The sequence below is a fragment of the Neodiprion fabricii genome, chromosome 2 (genome assembly GCF_021155785.1).
Source record: "Neodiprion fabricii isolate iyNeoFabr1 chromosome 2, iyNeoFabr1.1, whole genome shotgun sequence".
NCBI classification, from domain to species: Eukaryota; Metazoa; Arthropoda; class Insecta; order Hymenoptera; family Diprionidae; genus Neodiprion; species Neodiprion fabricii.
Genome location: NC_060240.1, coordinates 8,049,505 through 8,069,460, shown reverse-complemented (window position 1 = coordinate 8,069,460; position 19,956 = coordinate 8,049,505). Strand labels below are relative to the sequence as shown.

The 19,956-nt window shown below is 43.4% G+C and overlaps 1 protein-coding gene across 1 annotated transcript in view; it reads left to right on the top strand.

The window, feature by feature from the left end:
- LOC124176189 (rho GTPase-activating protein 44-like) overlaps positions 1–19,956 on the top strand; it is a 79,254-nt gene that overhangs the window by 24,989 nt on the left and 34,309 nt on the right. The window contains exon 2 of the mRNA XM_046557126.1: positions 222–430. Within this exon, the coding sequence (XP_046413082.1) occupies positions 426–430 (5 nt within the window). The 5' untranslated portion in view covers positions 222–425. The remainder of the gene's footprint in view (positions 1–221; positions 431–19,956) is intronic.

Below are 19,956 nucleotides of genomic sequence, written 5' to 3'. Positions count from 1 at the left end.
TTGAAAGACACCGCATATATCATGTGTTCAACATTTTATTTACCTAATCTTTTCACGCCGAGTAAGGTGAAAACATTTCTTATACTTAATATCTCTCTCTCTCTTTCTCTCGCTTTCTTACATGCGTATACATATTATACTATACACGTCTATCCTTTTCTTTCTACCGTAATCTAGATCTCTCTATTTATCCCTCTTTCTTTCTCTCTGTCTCACTTTAGTTTTCGGTGACGTTCCCTCTCTAGAAATGGTCCTCAGGGCGCCGGGTCTGGATGAGATAAGCTCGAAATCTGAGGGCGGCTTTCGGCCTCACTCAGTCGTGCAAACATTCCTCTTTGTGGTGTGCTCTGCCTGCACGCTCATGGGGCCCCGTCATAACACACGTTCAACTGGCGCCATCGTCGCCGCCTACGCACGCCTTGCATATGCGGTGAGTATAATAAACGCAATCGAGTTTTCATTTGTTATTTTAATATTTCGATACTAGTGATAGAAATACTTCAAGTTCCCACGTCGTGAATTGTGCTAAGACAACTTCAATCTTCAATCGGTTTATTCCGATTTGATATGTGCCAAGTTTACCTACAATGGGTTTACTTTATAACAATCGTTAATAAAAAGGTGCGACTCTGCTCATGCGATTCGTTAAGTCGAAGATCGGTACTTGATATAGCGGTCAGATGAAACTCGATTGCTTAGGTGATTTGAAAGGATGGATTCCGGGGCGGATGTCTATCGGGATTGTCACTTTGCAATGCCTCATTTGGTGGAAAAAACTCAAACTATTGCAACCAGGCTGACAACTGACCGTTGACCGTGTTTTTTCGCATGTGGATGGTATGAGAACAGATATATCATTGATTACGTTTCATTAATTTGTGGGACATGAGTAATTTGAAATCCCAAGAAATACGATTTGCTTCCATTAAAATAAAAAACTTAGGCTGTGTGGTGATAAAATGGCGCCGACAACCATCCTCTGACGTCATGTGGACATTTTCCGACAGCTGGCCCGCGAGAATTTGAATCAATTCCTTGCCAAGCTCGACTTTTTATTCCTGAATTGTGTTCCGGTTCCGTGACGGAGATACGGGGAATACGAGAGTTGGGTGTTCACACGGACGTGACTGCAGAACACGCGGTGGGGATGTACGTCAAACGAAATTAGGAGGCAAAAGATATACGTATGTAAACGGTATACACATACATATATGCACATGTATATATATGTATAATTTATTTTTGAGAGGAGAAAAAGTTTTACATCCGAAAGTCAGGGTGCAATGGAGCAACGATACAGCGTCGGTAAGAAAAAGTTGGAAGAGTTAAAAGCACGCCGCTTCTATGTATGTACGCATGCATGCATGAGACGCGGGGGCGTGACGCGGGTGTGAATGAAACAAATGTAATGAATGAGGAATATGTATGGTACGTATTGTATGTGTATACATATGGTATATTTTGTATGTATAAGATCGTACGCCACGATGCTAGATGAGACTAGATCAGATGAGAGATTAAGTCGGAGGAGGAGTGGTATCACGTTATACTTCCACCTACGTATGAGTATTATTATATACATTTGCTGGAACTGTCTGGATCCACATGGAGAATTTATCACGGCCACGATAGAAAGTCTTCCGAATCGGATAATAGAAACTAAATTCAGTGCTCTGCAGGTGACCAAATAGTTTGATTCAAGCTTCAACTCTGGCCGCGGTTGTACGGATTGAATAAGTCCGCTGTGGGAATTCAGCTTTCAGTGAAAATAAACAGTCTGCAAATATCTTGTTGCGGCTTCCACGAAAGGCTGTGAAACACGTGTCATTTGACGAAATAAGTTATCGTTTGTAAAAATTTCATCGAGAATGATCGATCGTCTTTAACAACCAATTTCTCGTTCAAAGTTTATCAAACTTAACTGGAGAGCCATGAAACTTAATCCCAATTTTCGTCCACTAGCCAACGTTTTTCACGTCACCGTAAATTCTTTCTCTTACAAACGTATAATACATTTCTCATATCTGTACAGAATATGATTTTATTTGCCTAGTGACGAGAACCACGCGGCATGAAGAGAAAAAACGTTATGTGCAAAGTAAAAAAAAAGAGAAAAAGCCGTAAAAAAAGTGAAAAAAATTTCAAGACTCGAGTTGCGTACGCTCGAAGTGATACGTCCTCTACCGTTTGCGACCCTGGATTATGTAGTATGCACACTCCGTATTATACGTACAGAAATGTATATTGGATACACACACGCGTGTATATATATCGCCAGAACGGACCTTGAGCGTAAAGTGCGTAGGTCATAGGGTACAGGACACGGCTGAATATCTGACTGCATAAAAGATGCTCACACGACTGGGACAGATGCTGGAATCAGTTTCTTGGATGCCGGACCTGACCAAGTCCCTTTTTGCCTTTCTCCCTCCGAGAACGTCGTCGCTCCCTGCAACCCGACCGAAGGTTGTCTCCTCTCCTCTACTCCCCTCTCTCCGCGTGCGTGGTTCTCTCCCTTCCATGATAGACCATTTTTTGTCAGCCCTATACAGTCTGCCGCGTCTGATGATCACGGTCACAGTCAGCTTATGAGCAATGCCGAGTAGACTTGCTTTCCTCGACGATGTAACTTCACGGGGTAGAAGAGCCATTATCATGATATCATTCGGCGTTCAACTTTTCTTGTTCGGTACTTGAGAGTCACGGTTTTGATGACGTGCCTACCTTCGTTAAACTGCTTTCTCCGTTTTCGATAATTCCAATCTTTGGTTCCGTTCTGTCAACAAGTTCTATAACTATAAGCTAGGCAGCTAGTCGCACTGCTGCAGGGTGGCATTCCGAGCACGTGAAGCAATAAATTGGGGCAAAAAAATAAACGGCAGGACCCTCGGGACCGACCTTTTGACTGCTAATGGCAAAATGGTAGAAAGAAATAGAGAGGGAGAGAGAGAGAGGGAGAAAGAGACAAATAGTTACGGGGTGGAGATAAGGCGTGAAGATTTTCAACATCCAGAGCATGCTGCAGCAGGAGTCGAGGAGAGAAAAGTGTCGATTGCCTAATAGCTTTTCAAACTTGTGTTCAGTCCACCGGGTACTTTCCATCTCGTAGTTGCAGAGAAAAACGCAAAATCTTCGTAAAGTACCTCGATTATGCCTTGGCTAGTCGTTTTTTTCATGTTGTGAGGTTGGATCATGTCAAACTGAATACTCAGTCCAGGAATCACGCTACCATCGAGACGAACAAAAATTATAACGACGTTTCGACACTGTTCCGTTTAGGAAACAAAATGATAGTCTTGGAATTACGCAAGCGATTTCCTTCGAATTGAGTGCTGGGCACACGATGAGACTTTGCAAAATCTTGTCTTGGTCTTGTCTTCGTCTGTTAAGTTTTGTCTTGGTCTCGGAAAAACCTTGATTTTTGTGGCTCGTTTTGGGTTATTCCTTGGGTTTTACCTAAATACGGTTTCCATTTGAATATTGACTAATCTTGGCGAGACTTTTGTCGCGACTTCAGGGCAATCTTGGTATCGCCTCGAATTTTTTTATGGTGATCTTGTCTTTGTCTTGTCTCGAAAATCAAGGCAAGACCAAGACGAGACCAAATCCAGTCTTGCTCTTGTGTCCAAGACTACCTTCGATCCGCTTTGATGAAACTGTAATTATTATTTGTCGACGTTTACCACGCGTTACAATTTATATCATATCACCTCGTCAGGCGTGCGTATATATATCTCTCACGCTGATTCTTACACGCCCATTCTTTGCCTCCTATGGACTTGATGAGCATTGCTCGTCAAGGGTACAGTTACACCTATAATAGCTCTTAATTTCTTTCTTACAACACATCTCACCTAACGCTAGGTACCCGTAATTGTATTCTTAACAATGTGCAAGCTCATGCTAGAAAAATTATACCGTCATTAGAGGTTTTTTTATCTTCCAATCAGGGCCTTGGATTGTGTTTGCAACGGAAAAATTAGTCATCTTATACCTTCGAAATGTTTCGAAGAATCATGACTCGAATATCTGATGATTTATCAAAATCGTAACAGGAACGTTGGATTACATATTTGCATGTAAAACGCGGTACGAATTCCGTCCGCAAGAGTTTATATATACCTGAATAATTTATTACAGATACCTGTATCTCAAATCGACGGGGGCGGTTGTATCACAAAGGAAAACGCGTGCCAATAAATTATCATACTATACTGCAACGTGCTCGTTCGATTCGAAGGCCGTTCTGGATTCTGAGCCTGCGGCTCGGTCTTGATCACGTACGCAGTAACAATTATTATCGGTGTCGCGCGGTCGGCAATTTATAAGCTTGCGCAAGCTCGATCGTCGAGTAAGTTTTTCAATTACAGCTCTTGGAGTTCTCTGCCGCACACGGTACTCGAGCATTTATGAGGGGAAACACGTCTTCGGTATCCGTGCCATTTGTACCAGACCGCCGCTAATGATAATCGATAAATAACAAGTAATTACCAGTCATTTTTCGCACAAATTTAACTCGGGTTGGCAATTTGTTGTACAATTTGTTACAAGTCTCCGAACCATTGATGACCGTTAAAATCGTCTTCAAAGATTTCATTGCTCTTAGCCTCGTACTACACGAGGTTCGATCAGGTTTTTTCGCCTCGTGATACCAATCACAAGGAACGGTATCCGAGGAAACAAGCATCACGCAATGCCGATCTTCATTCATCAGTCAAAAGATTTGAATTTCGTTACGTCTAGGTTCCTGGTAATTGTTGTTCAGTTTTTTCGGGGAGCCGTTCGGACTTTAGAGGTCCTTAAATTCAACAGTTCATTTTTATAGAGTCGACACCGGCAAACGTTGCGATCGTAGATAAGAAACGATACATTTTTATCCTTTTAGTTTGTTCACATGGTTGCCGAGTACATATGTTGATATACGATTGTTAAAATAGAACCGCGATAAGTCACGGTGGGAATTGTTTCAATTCAGTTATCGCATATATGTATGGGATAACTGAATATATATATATATATGTATATAACAATGTCCGGTGATGGATGGTCGTCTTATAGGCATAGTCGTATACCTATATGGAACTATACACTGTCATACATAGAAATGGGTTTTAATATTAATTGACACTTATAGCATGTAGGCTATGAAGTATAAAAGTAGTAATACGACTCACGCGTTGGCAAAGTGCTGATAATAATACCTACGTAGCGAGCGGCAAGAATAATTTTATTGCAGAGTTATAATTGACATTTCATTACTTGTATATCATACATTTATAATTTTATAACTCCATAGTAACGAATGCAGCGTGTATGTCATATCCTCATGATATATTAGCTAAAGAGTTTCGTCTTCGTGTCTTTTACCATCACAGACTGATTATGCCGAACGACGTCAAGATGGTAGGAAAAAAGAATGACAACGTGCGAAAGAATGAATAAAAGCAAAAGATGTTAAAATTACCAAATGTCGTCGCCGCCGGGGGGAGGGAAATCCAGAGGAAACGCGTCACTACGAGGAATTTCTCTTCAACATCTGGCTCGTAGTACGTACAAGGTATTACACAACCCCGGAGCATTTAGCTGCCGACTTTCAGCTCCTTGCCGTACCTACTCGACGATTAACAAAAGAAAAAAAAAAAAAACACACCACCGTTTTTGACACTGTCATAACGGGCGGGATAACATTGATTTTACACCTCTAGCTGTGTTGCAACAAGTATGAAGGCACCACTCGATCGGTGTAGGAATTCCTCTACGTTTCGCGACATTGATTGCGTTTACTTTTTATCCAAGCTATAACTGCCGACATCGTCGTCGTCGTCGTCGTCGTCGTCCGACCAAGAACTTTTTTTTACGCATATGGTCAGACCGTGCATCGATTGACGGAGATTCGATAAGGTTGCCAAGATCGTGCCGCTGGTTTTCGTCCCTCAATTACGTCGCCGATGAAAATAAGCGCAACTGATCCTTCAAGGTTTTCCAACATTCACGATGAAAATGTTTTAAAGGATAACTTGTAGGATGGCCGTGCTGTGCCAGTTGTGGAATTTCTTTTTCTTCAACTTCGTTTTTTTTTCTTTTGCCATCATAAGAGCTCGGCGCATAATACACAAAGCGAGGCGTGAATTGGAAATAGCCGAATGGTCGAAGGTGCTTCAAAGACGATGGTGTGTTCAATACATTAAGGAATCTTCGACGTTTTCTCGTCTTATAACGTCTGCAGCAGTGACTCCTAAGTCGCTTCTGCTTTTAGCACCTTTGGTGAAGGTATATATATATACCGCAAAGTGCTGCTGCCGATGCTCCGAAGTATGTACATATTCAACGCTAACAAATCTATCCTGTTGCTGCATCAGCTGCATACCGTCGCTTTTACCTATTGTCTATCATTATTATTCCTTTTCTTTCACTGCAATTCCGTGAACTCTGATTACTGTGTACTCAAGCCTCAGCGCGAGGTATCGGTACTTCTCAAAGCTTCGGAGAGGATATATATTCATTAGCGAGGATGTTCGGTTAAACCCTCTCCCATATTTCTCCTGCTGCACCACCATCGTGACCATTCGATTTCACGGGGTCATCGTAGATTCCGGAGATGTAAGGATTCCGTGCGATGGCATTTCGATGTCGATTTTTATTAAATTCGTACCCAGTATTTTGTACACTTTGCAAGGATGTAAAAGATGAGCAGGTCAATGTGCAGTTTATTCGACTTTTGCTTCCTACGTTTCGACTGCGTGATGTCTAATTTTCCTTTATTTTTCCGACCGTAGGCAGTGACATTTCTTATTCACAGTTTACAGTTGAAACAGTTTTCATCATCGAATACCTTGCAAGTTTGAGTCTACCTTCTTCACAGGGTTTCTCAAAATATCATTTGGGAATGTGTATTAAAACAATCAGCTCTTTCTTTCTTGGAAAATCGTAGACAAATTTTTACACCATAGCGAATCGAAATCGCCGCTAATCCTTAAACTGCAAATGCATGGCATTCAAACCTCTGAAAAACCATCGTTATTTTTTAACATTCTTTTAATCACAGCGTTGTTTCGAGTCATGAGTACTTAGTGTAAGATTCGCAAGTGTCGCATATCATAGTTTCAAAGAAATTCCTTTGCCAGCATGCGCGGACTCTGCACGGAGTGTTGGGTTTCCTGTCTGTAGATTCGAGAATCAAGATTGCGAAAAGCGTATATCGCGCAGGCAAACTGGGCTAAACAAGCCCGAGGGTCAGGGGAGCAGACAGAGAGTCGAAGAATAATCAAGACCAAGAGACTGCTCGCTGGGCCCACATTTTGCCCGCCTGCAGTATACTCGGTACGTGGTCATACCTCCTGTAACATTATACATGTTACACATACCTGTATTGTGTGTATGCATAAAGGCGAGGCAACTGCGCGGCGGCATGGCACGGCATATAGGAGTCTCTAAAAACGGGACCGTGAAAGGCTCTGAAGTCACGGAGTGACGCGACGCAAAGCATAGAAAGGGGAGTGTGTCTGTCCGCCTTGCCGCGTGAAAAATTACGTCAACTTGGACACGATCGTTATCTTGCCAGCTGGTCTCGTTGTCCCTAGTTCTTGTACCCTCCTCCAGAAACAACCTGGCAAAACAGGATCTCCTACCTTCCTTGGAATATCAACTTATAAGCTGTGGCCATGTATGCAGAACTATAGAACGAGGAAATAGTCTCGCTATTCCATGACTGACGTGTTCCTCTCATAAGAATTTCACTGCGATTGCGTCACTTTTTGTGAGACAAAGTGCTCCCCGTTTGCTGCTAATTATGGTTTCGGAATGAGTCGAGTCACAGACAATATGTCGAGTTCTACGCTAGTTGCGCAGTTTTCTACAAACCAAGAGAAGTACTGCTTATGGAGGACTCTTTCTTGATGGTCGGAAATCGAACTTGAACTTCGTATTTTTACGGCATTTGCTTGTAAAGTCTTGACAATATGAGATCACGATCAGTTGTTTCACGGAGTTTAGCGTCTGCATGTATCGATGCTCGGTATGTTCGATATACGGGATAATTTATATTTCGCGATGCAGACACCCAAGAAGCGTTGGACAGGCAGCGGTCTGGTATACCAGAAAATGACAAGAAACTCGGGGTAAAAAATCGTCTCACAAGAACGAGTGAGCGCGACAAAGAACAATGCGATAACCGTGCTGTAGGAAAGGGCTCTGCAGCTTCCTCGACCGAGAAGGCGAACTGGCCTTAGGTATTTTGATTGGACGGTAAAATATGCCACGTCGAATTCTCTGGGAGCTCTTATGCTCCCTCGTATACCGAAATTGTTCGAAAAATTCAATCAACGGCGGGAAATAGTTTCCTCTTTAGGAATTCTTGAACACGCCGTTTGAACCGTCGATAAAGCTATTTCTGCCAATTAATTTCTGCACAGATCGATTGAGACACAAGATTAGTGTAACCAATATCGCATAATACGATCGACGGAATTTGTGCGTTAATTTGTTTTCTTTCTTTTCTTGTAATTAAGTCACGTACCGAGCTCGTTTATTATGCATACTTTATTCCTCATTGTGGTCCAGACGCTGCGTAAGTAACACGAGACGATAGAACTGATTGGCAAAGTCTCTCGGCCCAAGATTCCGTCATTCACAGATTAACGCCTCTGCAGTAGCCGGCCTCTTGATTCGAACACCGCCTGTGTAGATATGAAAATTGCGACGTGGAATATGAGAATCAGTGACTTAATGTCTACGGCGGATGCCGACCACAACTTGCTAAGATTTTGATAAAAATTAGAAGCTTAATATCCTTCGGGTTATTTAAAAGGCTCTTAGTTTTTATCAGGTCTTATCGTTCACCTATACTTTCCAATTCCTTCCTCTTATACCAACGCAAATTCCTTCCGGTTTGCTTACTGCTCACGTCAAATTATCGCGTCTATCCAAAAGCCGCTTACTTAGGTTCCGATAAACTCTACTGAGTAACACTATCCTCGTAGTATCTGCAGGGTCTGCCCGGGCCGAGATCAGGTGAAAATAATAACCGAATATACTCGGAAGCATCGCGTACGAAATACGAAACACGAACAGGCAAAGATGAAAAATGAAATATCGAACACCCGACGGCTGCAGCGGCGTTAGCAACGCTCGGATGGTTCGCGTGAAATTCAATCAACTGCAGTGTCCTGATCCTTTTCCCTTGCTTCGCCTTCTCTCTTTCTCGGCTTAGCTCGCTACTCCTCAAGCATTTAGCTTCTTGGTAGGTACGTACTTTTCTCGATCAGAATCCGATACGACACGTTCGGGGGGTCATTTGCCGGATGCATTTGACATCGGCCTGGAGGCTTCTAAGCAGTTGGAAAAACAAACCGTTAAAACCTATTCGGAATTAGTCATCTTTTTTGTTCACAGGATGAAGGCGTTTTGTTACTCAACGCGTCTACTTTGTCTACCAACTTTCCTTTGCATGGCTGAAATCAACAATACTTTACTTAGCAGATCGCTACTTGAAATTATGATATAGTGCCAGATATTCGGGAAGCGGATGTAAGCTGACGGGTCCGAGATGCTCTGTCACGACTTTGTTGATGAGGTACGTACGTTTGGACACAGAACTCTGTATGCGGCACAACCGCTTCTCCAAAACTATCAAGACTTTCAATCTTAGAAGAGAATTAAGCGTTAAAAGGTATCCGATAAGGTGATGCTCCCGCGTAAAAGCCTGTAGACGGGGTCGCTCGTACATAGCTCTCAGCTTGTCTCGTCATATTTTTTTTCGACATCCGTGATACTCGGAAGCCAATTTCAGAGCCCGGGCTCATTCGTTGACTGACTCCACGGGCACGCCTACTTACTTGACCTCTCGTTTTTCGTGTAATTGAAACAATTTGAAGAAGGGCCAACGCAGGACCGTCGACCGGTGGTTTAAAACCGACGATTCATACCTACAGGGTGATTCAGATGATGTGGAAAATAAAAACTCTTTCCAGAACAGAGTGTACAAATGATTGATCCTTGTCTCGAAAGTCCGGGTTTCTAGACCTTTCCAAAGCTTTGAAAGTGACCCACAAGGATTGCTCGCAGCGGCAACTTTCTATACCGGCAGTCGACTGATAACGTATAACTTCGTCGTAAAATTTATACCGTACAAAAGTGCAGATATCCATGAAAATGCGGTATGCTCGTAAAAACTTCTGGACACGCTCACGGATAACTAACTATCTGCATTATAACTATCTATAACTGGTGAGATAAACGACCCAAAACGTCTCGCACATAAATAGCGGAACTAATCTATCGCCTCCTTTTCTACGTCAGTGTTCGTACAAACTGACTATCGAAGCTGCCGATTAATCGATCAATCGCACAGCACTAGTAGAAACTGAATACGTCTGGTCGTCTCTCTGACGGAGCTCTGCGCTCTCTAGTTGCATCGGCTATCGAGCATTCACCACCAGAGGATGAATTCGGTCGCGTGCGCGGACCGTATCAAGCAGCAGCCATACGGAAGAACCGGACCTACGGGTTTACCGTGTCCGGCTTCTGACCGTCCTCGACGTTTCCAAATCCGTCGTGCTTCTCCCAGAGGATGAAAGAAAGCCGCGGAGTGAGTTCTACGTTCGCGGGGAAAGATACTGGGAAAAGGCGGAACGATTATTGACGGGCTTCCAGAGCCACCGTGATCGTTGGGTCTTGGTTTGGAAGTGGATGCCAACCGCCAACGTCCAACTTCCTTAATCCTGCATCACCTTCGCGGCTATGGTTATGGAAGCCGGGTAGATTGGATTGCTACAAACGAGTATGAAAGACCGAAACGATACCGACGCAACTCGATGCCGCGATATCATGGTTTGATTCATTGCGCGCGCCCTCTTGAATTACCTGGACGATATTTACAAGCCGAATGGACTCGAGTGACCCTGCAACGAATCGCTTCGAACTGGTTAATGGAATTTAACCTCCGAGTCTGGGGGCGATTGGGGGCATTTGGCAGGCCGCTTTTTAACCGCCGAGGCGTAACATAATTGAAGCGTTACGCGAAACAAGGCTCTCGCGTACCCATTCCAACCACAAGTGCCTTTCTTCGTCTTCCTGCACGCTCGGTGATTTCATCAGAAAACCAACAGAGGACGTAAGAAATACGGTATAAAAGACGGAATTTCAACGAACAAACTCTCGTCGAATGGCCAATTAACGAAGGGTATATAATACACAATTTAACCACCTGGAATACACATATTGGAATTCAAAATGTTGGTAGTGACTTTTTCGCGTTATTCATTCTCACCAACTGTGAACCATCCAGTATTTTCTTTACGCACAGGAGAGATACAATATAATACATTACGGGTCAAGACGTACACAGATGGTACCATTCTGAGCAGCTGGACCCCGTGCAGTGATTTTTATCGAGGCCGAAGAGAGTCACGGCTGAGATATCGCGTACGCCGTATGGAGATACAGATACGTATAAGCTCCTGATGATGCTGGACCCCGCCCGACGACGTTCCGTTTCTACCTACTTCTACTTCCACTTCCACGTTATAGAGTTGCTCGCGACTTACGGCCGCGGCTCGTCGACCGCTGGACTGTAACGCATAACTTTGCCTCAACGGCGATCACCCACGCCTCTCTTCTCTTTTCTTCTCTTCTCTGCCCTTCTCTTCACTCTCTGTAACGCTCGCTTGTTCAGAAAACCTTTCAGATAGGTCCTCCGCCTCGGTATCCGAACGCCTTGTAATTTCTTGCTCGTATTTCTCCTTATACTAACATTATACATATATACTTGTACGTACGTATACAATGTATGCTGGTATATGTACGTAGTCGATTCTTTGTCGTTCTTGCCGTTGTTTCTTTTCCTCTATTTTTTTTTTTCTTTTTTTTTTCATCACTTATTTGCTCCTGTTCAGTTTCGTTCCTCGATCCGCCTTTTCAGCCGCGTTTCACTTACTTTATTCTTATTTTATTGACGGGGCGGGCGGGGGTTTAGTCCTTATAGGTATACCAACGACTCCCACTCGCTGTCTTTTTTTTATTATGCAAGTACGTATACGGTTATTCTCATTCTTTATACCCTGTCGGCCCCCGTATTCGTACCGTCTATGTATACGTCTACCCGTAACGATGCTGCGGCTGACCGCTACTACCTCAGGCATACAATGATTCTTCGATCTACCGCATTAGGCAAATTTAAAATATACGGGACCCTTACCGAAGGAGGTGATTGGCAGGGCGCATTCCCGGGTGACACGCTATCCTAAAAAATATCTATCTATCCATCTATCCTACTACTTAGGACATAATCGTTGTCCTAAATCAGTCCTGGTGACACTAAAACGAAAAATTTTCTGATAGCGAAAAGAGCAAGAAAAGCTTATCTTATCGTTTTCAACTGCGTAGAGCAATTTGAATGACACAAAATTGTTGTGTATTACTGAATCGTTGTTTCAATTTTCACTTTCTCTTTCTCTACTCAAAGTTTTACTTCACGCAAAATCTCTCGTATCGTTCGGACGGCTTTCAGAACTGGGCTGGGACGTGGATTATAAATAGCGTGTCTTATTTCTCGGGGACGAATGCGTGGACCTGTTCGTAATGGCCCTTGGAGGGCGCGCGCATAAATTTGATTTCTCCCGGCTCGGACAACCGAGTGCACAGTGGACTTGGTGGACCGTTTACGTGTGTATAGGGTGGGCAGCAGCTCGGCGACCGCCTCCGTCCTTTTTGGTTTTTACTCTTTTCACCTCTTACCTCTTTTTTTTTTTTTAACTTCTTTTCTTGCTTTTATTCCGACGATACAACAATGCTCGTTGTCCCGTGCCCTCGCCACAGGGGGTTCCTTACGGTACTCCATAAAACTCTCCTCGATACCAAAATATTTTTCATCCCAGGGATGATGAAATGGTTTTTAAGTACGCGATAAGTATAAAGAAGCATAATTATGTAGTTCCGAGAGCTGCAGGTTCTAATGTGACCCTCGCTCTTAAATGTGACGTTACTCGCAAACTTGCGAGTAATTTCACGTGAGAATTGTGTTATCGTAATCTGGACCAGCACTATATTTCACCTCAGAAGATCGTAAAGAGTGTAGCTTTTCTTATGAAAGCTTCGGTATACCGGGGGAAACAGCTGCTGCCAGTAAAGAGAGTAGGCTGCAAAGTAATGTTCATGATAAATTGTTGATTGTATTATAACTTATGGTTTTTACTTCCGAGAACTTTGTACTAATTGGCATTTGACTGGAAAAAAGCATAAGAATGATTTTATGGATTTGTTTGCACGTCGTGAATTTAAACTCGAATATTCCGATGAGTCGGATCAAGGAGGCAAAAACACTGTACATCCTCGCGGTATATTTTTGTTCCTTTCGAACAGGTTCAACCTATTTACCGTTTTCTTACTTTTAAGTAAACAGAGACCCCTTTTTATATGAGCTAACAATAATACCTATCTCTTAGTAATTTCACGGAACATTGCTAGTCCGAAGTCGTCAAGGAGATCTTCATGTAATATCCGTTTCTGAAATTCATATCCCACAAACGGTATATTCGTTTGCTTTTGGAATGTTAATATTTTTTTTAACGAGACCGACAGTCGTTAACAATATCAATTTCGGAGTTGATGAGACGTTTTTGTTTTACTATAAAACTCACGATGATTGGTACTGAATCCATTCGATTACCGTGAAGCTCACTCGTTGATGTTAGTAACTAACCTGCAGTTCGGCTGGACACGCAACCTGCTGCAGGATATTTGAAGACGGATGAATGATACTTGGCCATAATTACGCGAGTAAGTGGTTCCATTTCGATGAGACAAAAGCGGAAGGGGAAGCCTCGTCGAGGTGTAGGGAGTTGAACCTGCCTACCACTTACAGATCGGTATACAGGTCGACAAACGTGCTATAAATAGTAAAACTATACGGGCAATTTCTTCTAGGATATAATCTACCCGGTAAATAATACCCCCGTCGTATGTTGGCAGGCAGTCGGTACATTTCATACGTAAGTGTACGTCTGCGCACACTCGCTTCCAGCGTGACGTGGACCATTTGATATACAAGACTCCAATGCAGAGGAAAGCGTTCCGTGCGCGTGTTTGTCGCGCTTGTGTGCAACGTGTAACGTGTAACGTGCAACGTCGGATATGGCGTTGAGTCAGCCCATGAGCCCATGCCCTGTATTGTAATTGAACCGGTTTCTGGTCCATTCTACAGGCCTCGCTCTGGTCCTTTCGTATCTCGCCTTCAGGCCGCCTCACTTCGCCTCACCGCACCTCGTCTCTCCTCGCCTCTCATCGACCACACACTCCGTCCAAGTCCTGAATATACGTGCTTGCGTTTTGATGCGACCGGACGATATTTGAACAGCTATCATCGCGCCGCCTGCCTTCATCCCTCAACCTTCGGACTGACAATCAGATGCTCCAGAAACGTCTGCGATACACTAAACAGCCGAGAGGCACACTGAGAAGTCTGAAAACTGAGGTTTGGACACTACAAAGGTCTGACTATAATCAACTGATTTTCCAATTCTCAATGACATCATTAAAATTTTTGCCAAAAATTTAAGGAAGAGCTCAATGATTCAACGGAAAAAATAGCTAACAACTCGGTAAAACGAACCATCAATGACAGTTTGCTTTGTTCTTGACAATAATTTGCTCAAGTTTTTCATAAACTTGATACTATTTCTGAAGCTCATGCGCCATAAAGATGAGCTTCTGAAGTGAAAATGACGGGTTTCGTTGCTGTTTCATAACAGTAGGTTCAACGGATGATACCGACTGTCAGAAAAGAACAAGACAGCGCGAAATTTACAGTCACAATATTTCATCGTGTCGGATTAAATGGCGAAGATTTTCATGTGAAAAAAATTACTGTTTTCTTTCTCGTAGTTTGGTCGTCTGTATCCGGTCAAAGGTAAGTTGTACACTCACAGAGCGAGCCAATTCTTTGACTATGAACTTTCACGCCGCGTGGAAGTTGAATGAAGTTAAAAATGATTGAAAGTGGTTTTTTTCTCGGCGGTACCTATATGCCTGCCTGTACACCTCACTGTGGGAAGTGGGTAGTGGGCCATGGATAACTTTTGAAGTGAGCCTCTATCGAGCTATTACTTCCAAGGATGGAAAGATTGTTATTTCTTGTGGTTTGCGCGCCAGATCACGCGGACCGTGGCGACGGGGAGCTGCGCTTGGTCCCCTCGCTTCTTTCTTCATTTTATCTGCTGCTCTGGTACCGTGATATACATGCAGACCAAGCACCGTTTTTGTCCGCTCTCCTCGATCGCATCGAGCCGGCTGCTATTGGTTTTGTCAAAACTTTATCCGTCCGCCTCTTCGACACTCCCTTCTACTTCTTCTTCTTCTTCTTCTTCTTCTTCTTCCGAGGTAGGTGCGGCGGAAGGTAAAAGGCTGGCCGATAACCTCTCTCTACATGACAAAGAACCGAGACGTTCAGCCTCTTGGCCAGCCTCAAGCCTTTTACTGCTGGAACGGTGCCGTAAAGACCAAGATCGAATACATCGGTCATCTGGTTCACCATAAAAATACGCGAGACTCGCATAACCCTCGAGTGGGAGGAATAATTTTTGCACTTGTGGAACGCTGGTTGATTCACTGGAAAGCAACACTCGAAACTTTTTAAAGCATTTCGGATGACTCGGATGCACATATCAATCCATATCACATCCGATGCACTGAGTGTAAGTACTAACTGTAAAGTTGACGATCAATTTCAGTGCGATAAGCGAATTCCAAAATGAATCTCTCAAGTGTGACAAGAGTGCCACATTTCCGATTGTCATGTTCAAAGCGAGATCAGAATATACATGATGGAGCACCGATCCCTGTAAGTGAAGACGCAAGTTTTTGCTTATTTCGGATCAATTTCGAGGGGAAATTCGATTATCCTCGACGCAGAGCTGGACTGTATCCATAATTCATTTTTTCTTTGGTATGACACACCAGAGCCTGACTTGCTCGAGTCTTATGAACGTCTTCTGGTCCCGGGGGGGCGTCTCCTCAGGAATGACTAGCAGAAATCACCCCCGCATTCGACGGTCGTTATGACTCTGGAGGTCGAGGAAGGTCCTCAACTACCTTCCTCCTTCGCCCTGATCCTTTCACCCCTTTCCCCCCTCGAGCTCAACGGGCGTTCTTCACAACGCACGGAATGCCTGTGTTACACGAATGAAACCGACGCCCTCGGGCCCCGATCACCACGTGCATCCGTGACGCTTGCTTAAGGCCCCGTTTCATCAACCTTCGACGACGATGTTTCATTCTGACAATGAGCATCTTCAGCTGGGGGTGATTCGTATAATAAGGCGAACCGTGGCGAGGGTTTAACATCGTGGACACACACCTCGAGGTAGTTTGGTATTACAATTAGTCACGATTTTCAAATGAATGTGACGATATGTGAACATGTCGCATCGTTTTATTCATAACTTTGGAAAAGATATTATGTTGATAATTAATGGCAATGATAGATGTTGCCGACTTTACAGCTGTCAAACATTCCATATAATTTATTCTTTCATTCATTTATTTATTTATATTTTTTTAATCTAACCGAGAGCTAGACCCGGCACCGGTTTTTGGATGTACGGTAAATTGGATACAAGATCCCGTGTTTAAGTAGTTTTCACATTTCTTTAAGTATCCGTGGGTTAAGTTATATACGTTGAATCGATACGGAGGACTCGCACGAGCCTCGATCATCACGCGTCCAGTTTTTGGAATCCATTAATTTCTTCCTCTCATGGGGCTCGGCGGCGTCGACGCCGCGGTTAAAAGGAGACAACAAACGGACCCACGCATCTCCCTATATATAATACATATACGCCTATATATTTATACATACATGATGCATAATTCATCCTTGGTACAACACTAAAGTGAACCGCGATGAGATGGCAATAAAGAGAAAATAGATAAATTCGAAGCAAGAGGTAAAAAGTCTCGAATGAAAAATAACCCCTCGTGTACACTGTTAAGGCTTAGTTTATTCAGACAAAGTTTTGTAATATTCCTGAAAGAAGTGAGAGAGAAAATTTTCATTTTAAAAATGAATTGCAACATCACATCGGATACGTGATTTGAATTAATATACTGCTAAGCTTCCGTGTATCAAGCTAATCCTAAGTTTAACGTGAGATATGACGACGAAGAAAAGGAAAATGAAAATAACAAGTTAAATATGTGTGTACATTGTACATACAAAGTATTCAGGGCTGCATGTATGACAGGGAGTGTTAGTTATACAAACTGCGGTGTGCTTTTGTTGTCCTGGTTAAATCGGCAAACCGCGTCCTAAAAAGATACGGGAATGGTTAGTGGGCTCTTATCTTCCGGGTTTTAAGTCCCTGGAGGTGAAGTTGAACCCGAGTTTCATCCCTTATCTCAGCTAATAATCTTAAACGTTTCTTGGAAGTTGAGAAGAGGGTTTGTGTGTAAATTGCTGTAATTGTTATACTTGGTCCGTGTTCTGTCTGTGTGCATAGGTGGGATGGGTACATACTTGTTACACGTTCGTAGGACCCGTAGTAAGGAGCGTGGGCCGTAAACTGGACGTGTTATGGTCTGTATATATGTATTAATTGTATTTAACACCGTCTCGAGAAGTGAATATATATATTTTCAACGAAAGTAGGTACGTACCACTCAAAACCGAGGACCGTAGACCACGGGCCGACCTAACGGACAAATGTTGACGCATAAATTCTCATTTGTTCAATAATGAGAAGTCAACAGCATCGATAGCCACACTCCGTGCGTTATACACACACACTTGTATGCATACCGATAACAAATAACTTACGCACGCCTCCGCCTTGATCATCCTCCTCGCCTTCTCTACCTTTGTAACAGAAGTTGAATCCCTCGAAAACACATGCCTACAAGTTGTATCGAGTATTCCGTTACTACTATCTTTTGGAAATGAGAGGAATTTTCCAACGTGTGGGTGAATTAACGGTCATCCGTTATTGCCCAACGTTCCGCCATCGAACTCTCTTCACTCCAACGATTCTGTTTGGCGTACCTTTAATCAAGTGACCGTCGTCTAATCAATGGAACGTCGTTGTCTCGTTTTTAGGGAGAATTTTTCCACCAGACCGAAGACACGGACGCAATTAACGACGATTCGATCGTGACAAGTCTTGTTCGAATCCAGGGCCCACCTACCCGAGAGCTCACCCGAGTCAGGGTCAGGTTAATTAGACGCATAATTGATCGTAATAATTAGTAGCCAATTTGTAAAGGGGTCCATGTATATCCCGAAGCAATCGTTTTTCCGTCACCCCGAGGGCCGGTCTAGTATACGCCGCAGCCTCTCTCGGTCCAGCCTACTAAATACTAATGGGGTTACTAATTAGCATTTATATGGGTCAATTTTCGAAAACGTGACGATCGTTTCGTGCCTCCGACTTTTGCCGTTGGGCGCTTCTAAGGCGACGTGGACGTTTGTATCATAATAATATCGTATCACTCACTCGATGCACAGTGCAATCTTATCACCGGATACCGTTGAGTTAGTAAAACTTTTTTGAGACTTACCGCCGCACTTTGATTTCGGAGTAATCAAACCATCCCTGATTGTATTACACGTAAATACGTCCACGGATATTATTCACCACCCGTAGTTCTAGTTATTCATATTTCATCTTTGCCGAACGATGATAAAGCGATCGCGATGAGAGAATACGACGCGCCTCGTTCAGATTATGATAATATTACCATAAAGGCTTCATCATACGCATGTAATTGCGACGTGCACGCATTAGCCGAATGAAAAAAAATATAAACTATACAGCTATATAAGTTTCACGCGTTGGACCGTCGCATATAAGGTGCTGCTGCTTCACGGGGTTTGTTTCTGGAAGAGATATAGATAGCAATGTTTGCTTCTTGGATATATATTTACCTTACGCATTTCTCGACGCGAGCCAGACGCACCTGCGCGTGCAGTTTCAGTACCAGAGCTCTATCGCGTCCGCACCTCTCCTCTTTCGAATCACTTATCTTAACCTACCTTTTACAACCCGGCATGTACCATTTAAGGCGCAAAGTAAACTCTTGTTGGTGGTCGGTTCACGTGTCTGCACATACACGCCGTATACCTATGCGTGTCGTTTGCTCTTGGATCTTCTCTGATATACACCATACGTGTGCCGGTCGAGGACTGGAGGAAATCCTGCAGTGCAGAAAACGCGGATAGCATCGAACCGCAAGTACGGACAACTCCTAGCATCATTAATTCCCGATGGTTGACTTTCGCAGAGAGTTCTCTGTTCAAGTTTATCTCACGTACAATAGACTCTCGATAAAATTCCGCTTTCGGGGCTGTAGGGGAACGATATTTTTCAAATCTGATTGTCAATTAGTGGAGGTGTACTTGCTGTATATATTGCTTTCCAATTTTTTCCACCACCGTTGTTTCATCGTTAAAAGATTATGGGGCATTGACGACGTTGCAAGAAACACCGATTATATCCGAACACAAATTTTTTTAATATTGCATATCGCAAGTTACGTCACGTTGCCGGGGTGGAGGTAGTAACTTGGGGTTTACTGGCAGGACTATTACGTTTGTACACAACGAAACTGTGCCCCGAAACGCCGCTGCGTCGCACCCACGAAATTTAAACGATTCTCATAAAGTGCCCATGCCATGTCAGTCCTGCGTGGGCGAGCGACTTTAGCTCTTACATATTTGGAGACCACTGTAAACACTCGACGACGAGTAGGCTGTGGGTATAACGAAGAAGGAAAGAAAAGAGCGCGGAGGGGGGAAGATAAAATAAAAAAAAAAAATAAGAAGCTACTTCAAAGCTTTTAAATCTGGACACGCTTGGAATGACCGCGTGCCCATGCGCTCTGGGGAAAATCAGAAATTCAAGCAACTCGTCGATGAGTGTATAATATGAGCCGCTGTCATGCACGCATGCGATGCAGATGACTCGAAACCTG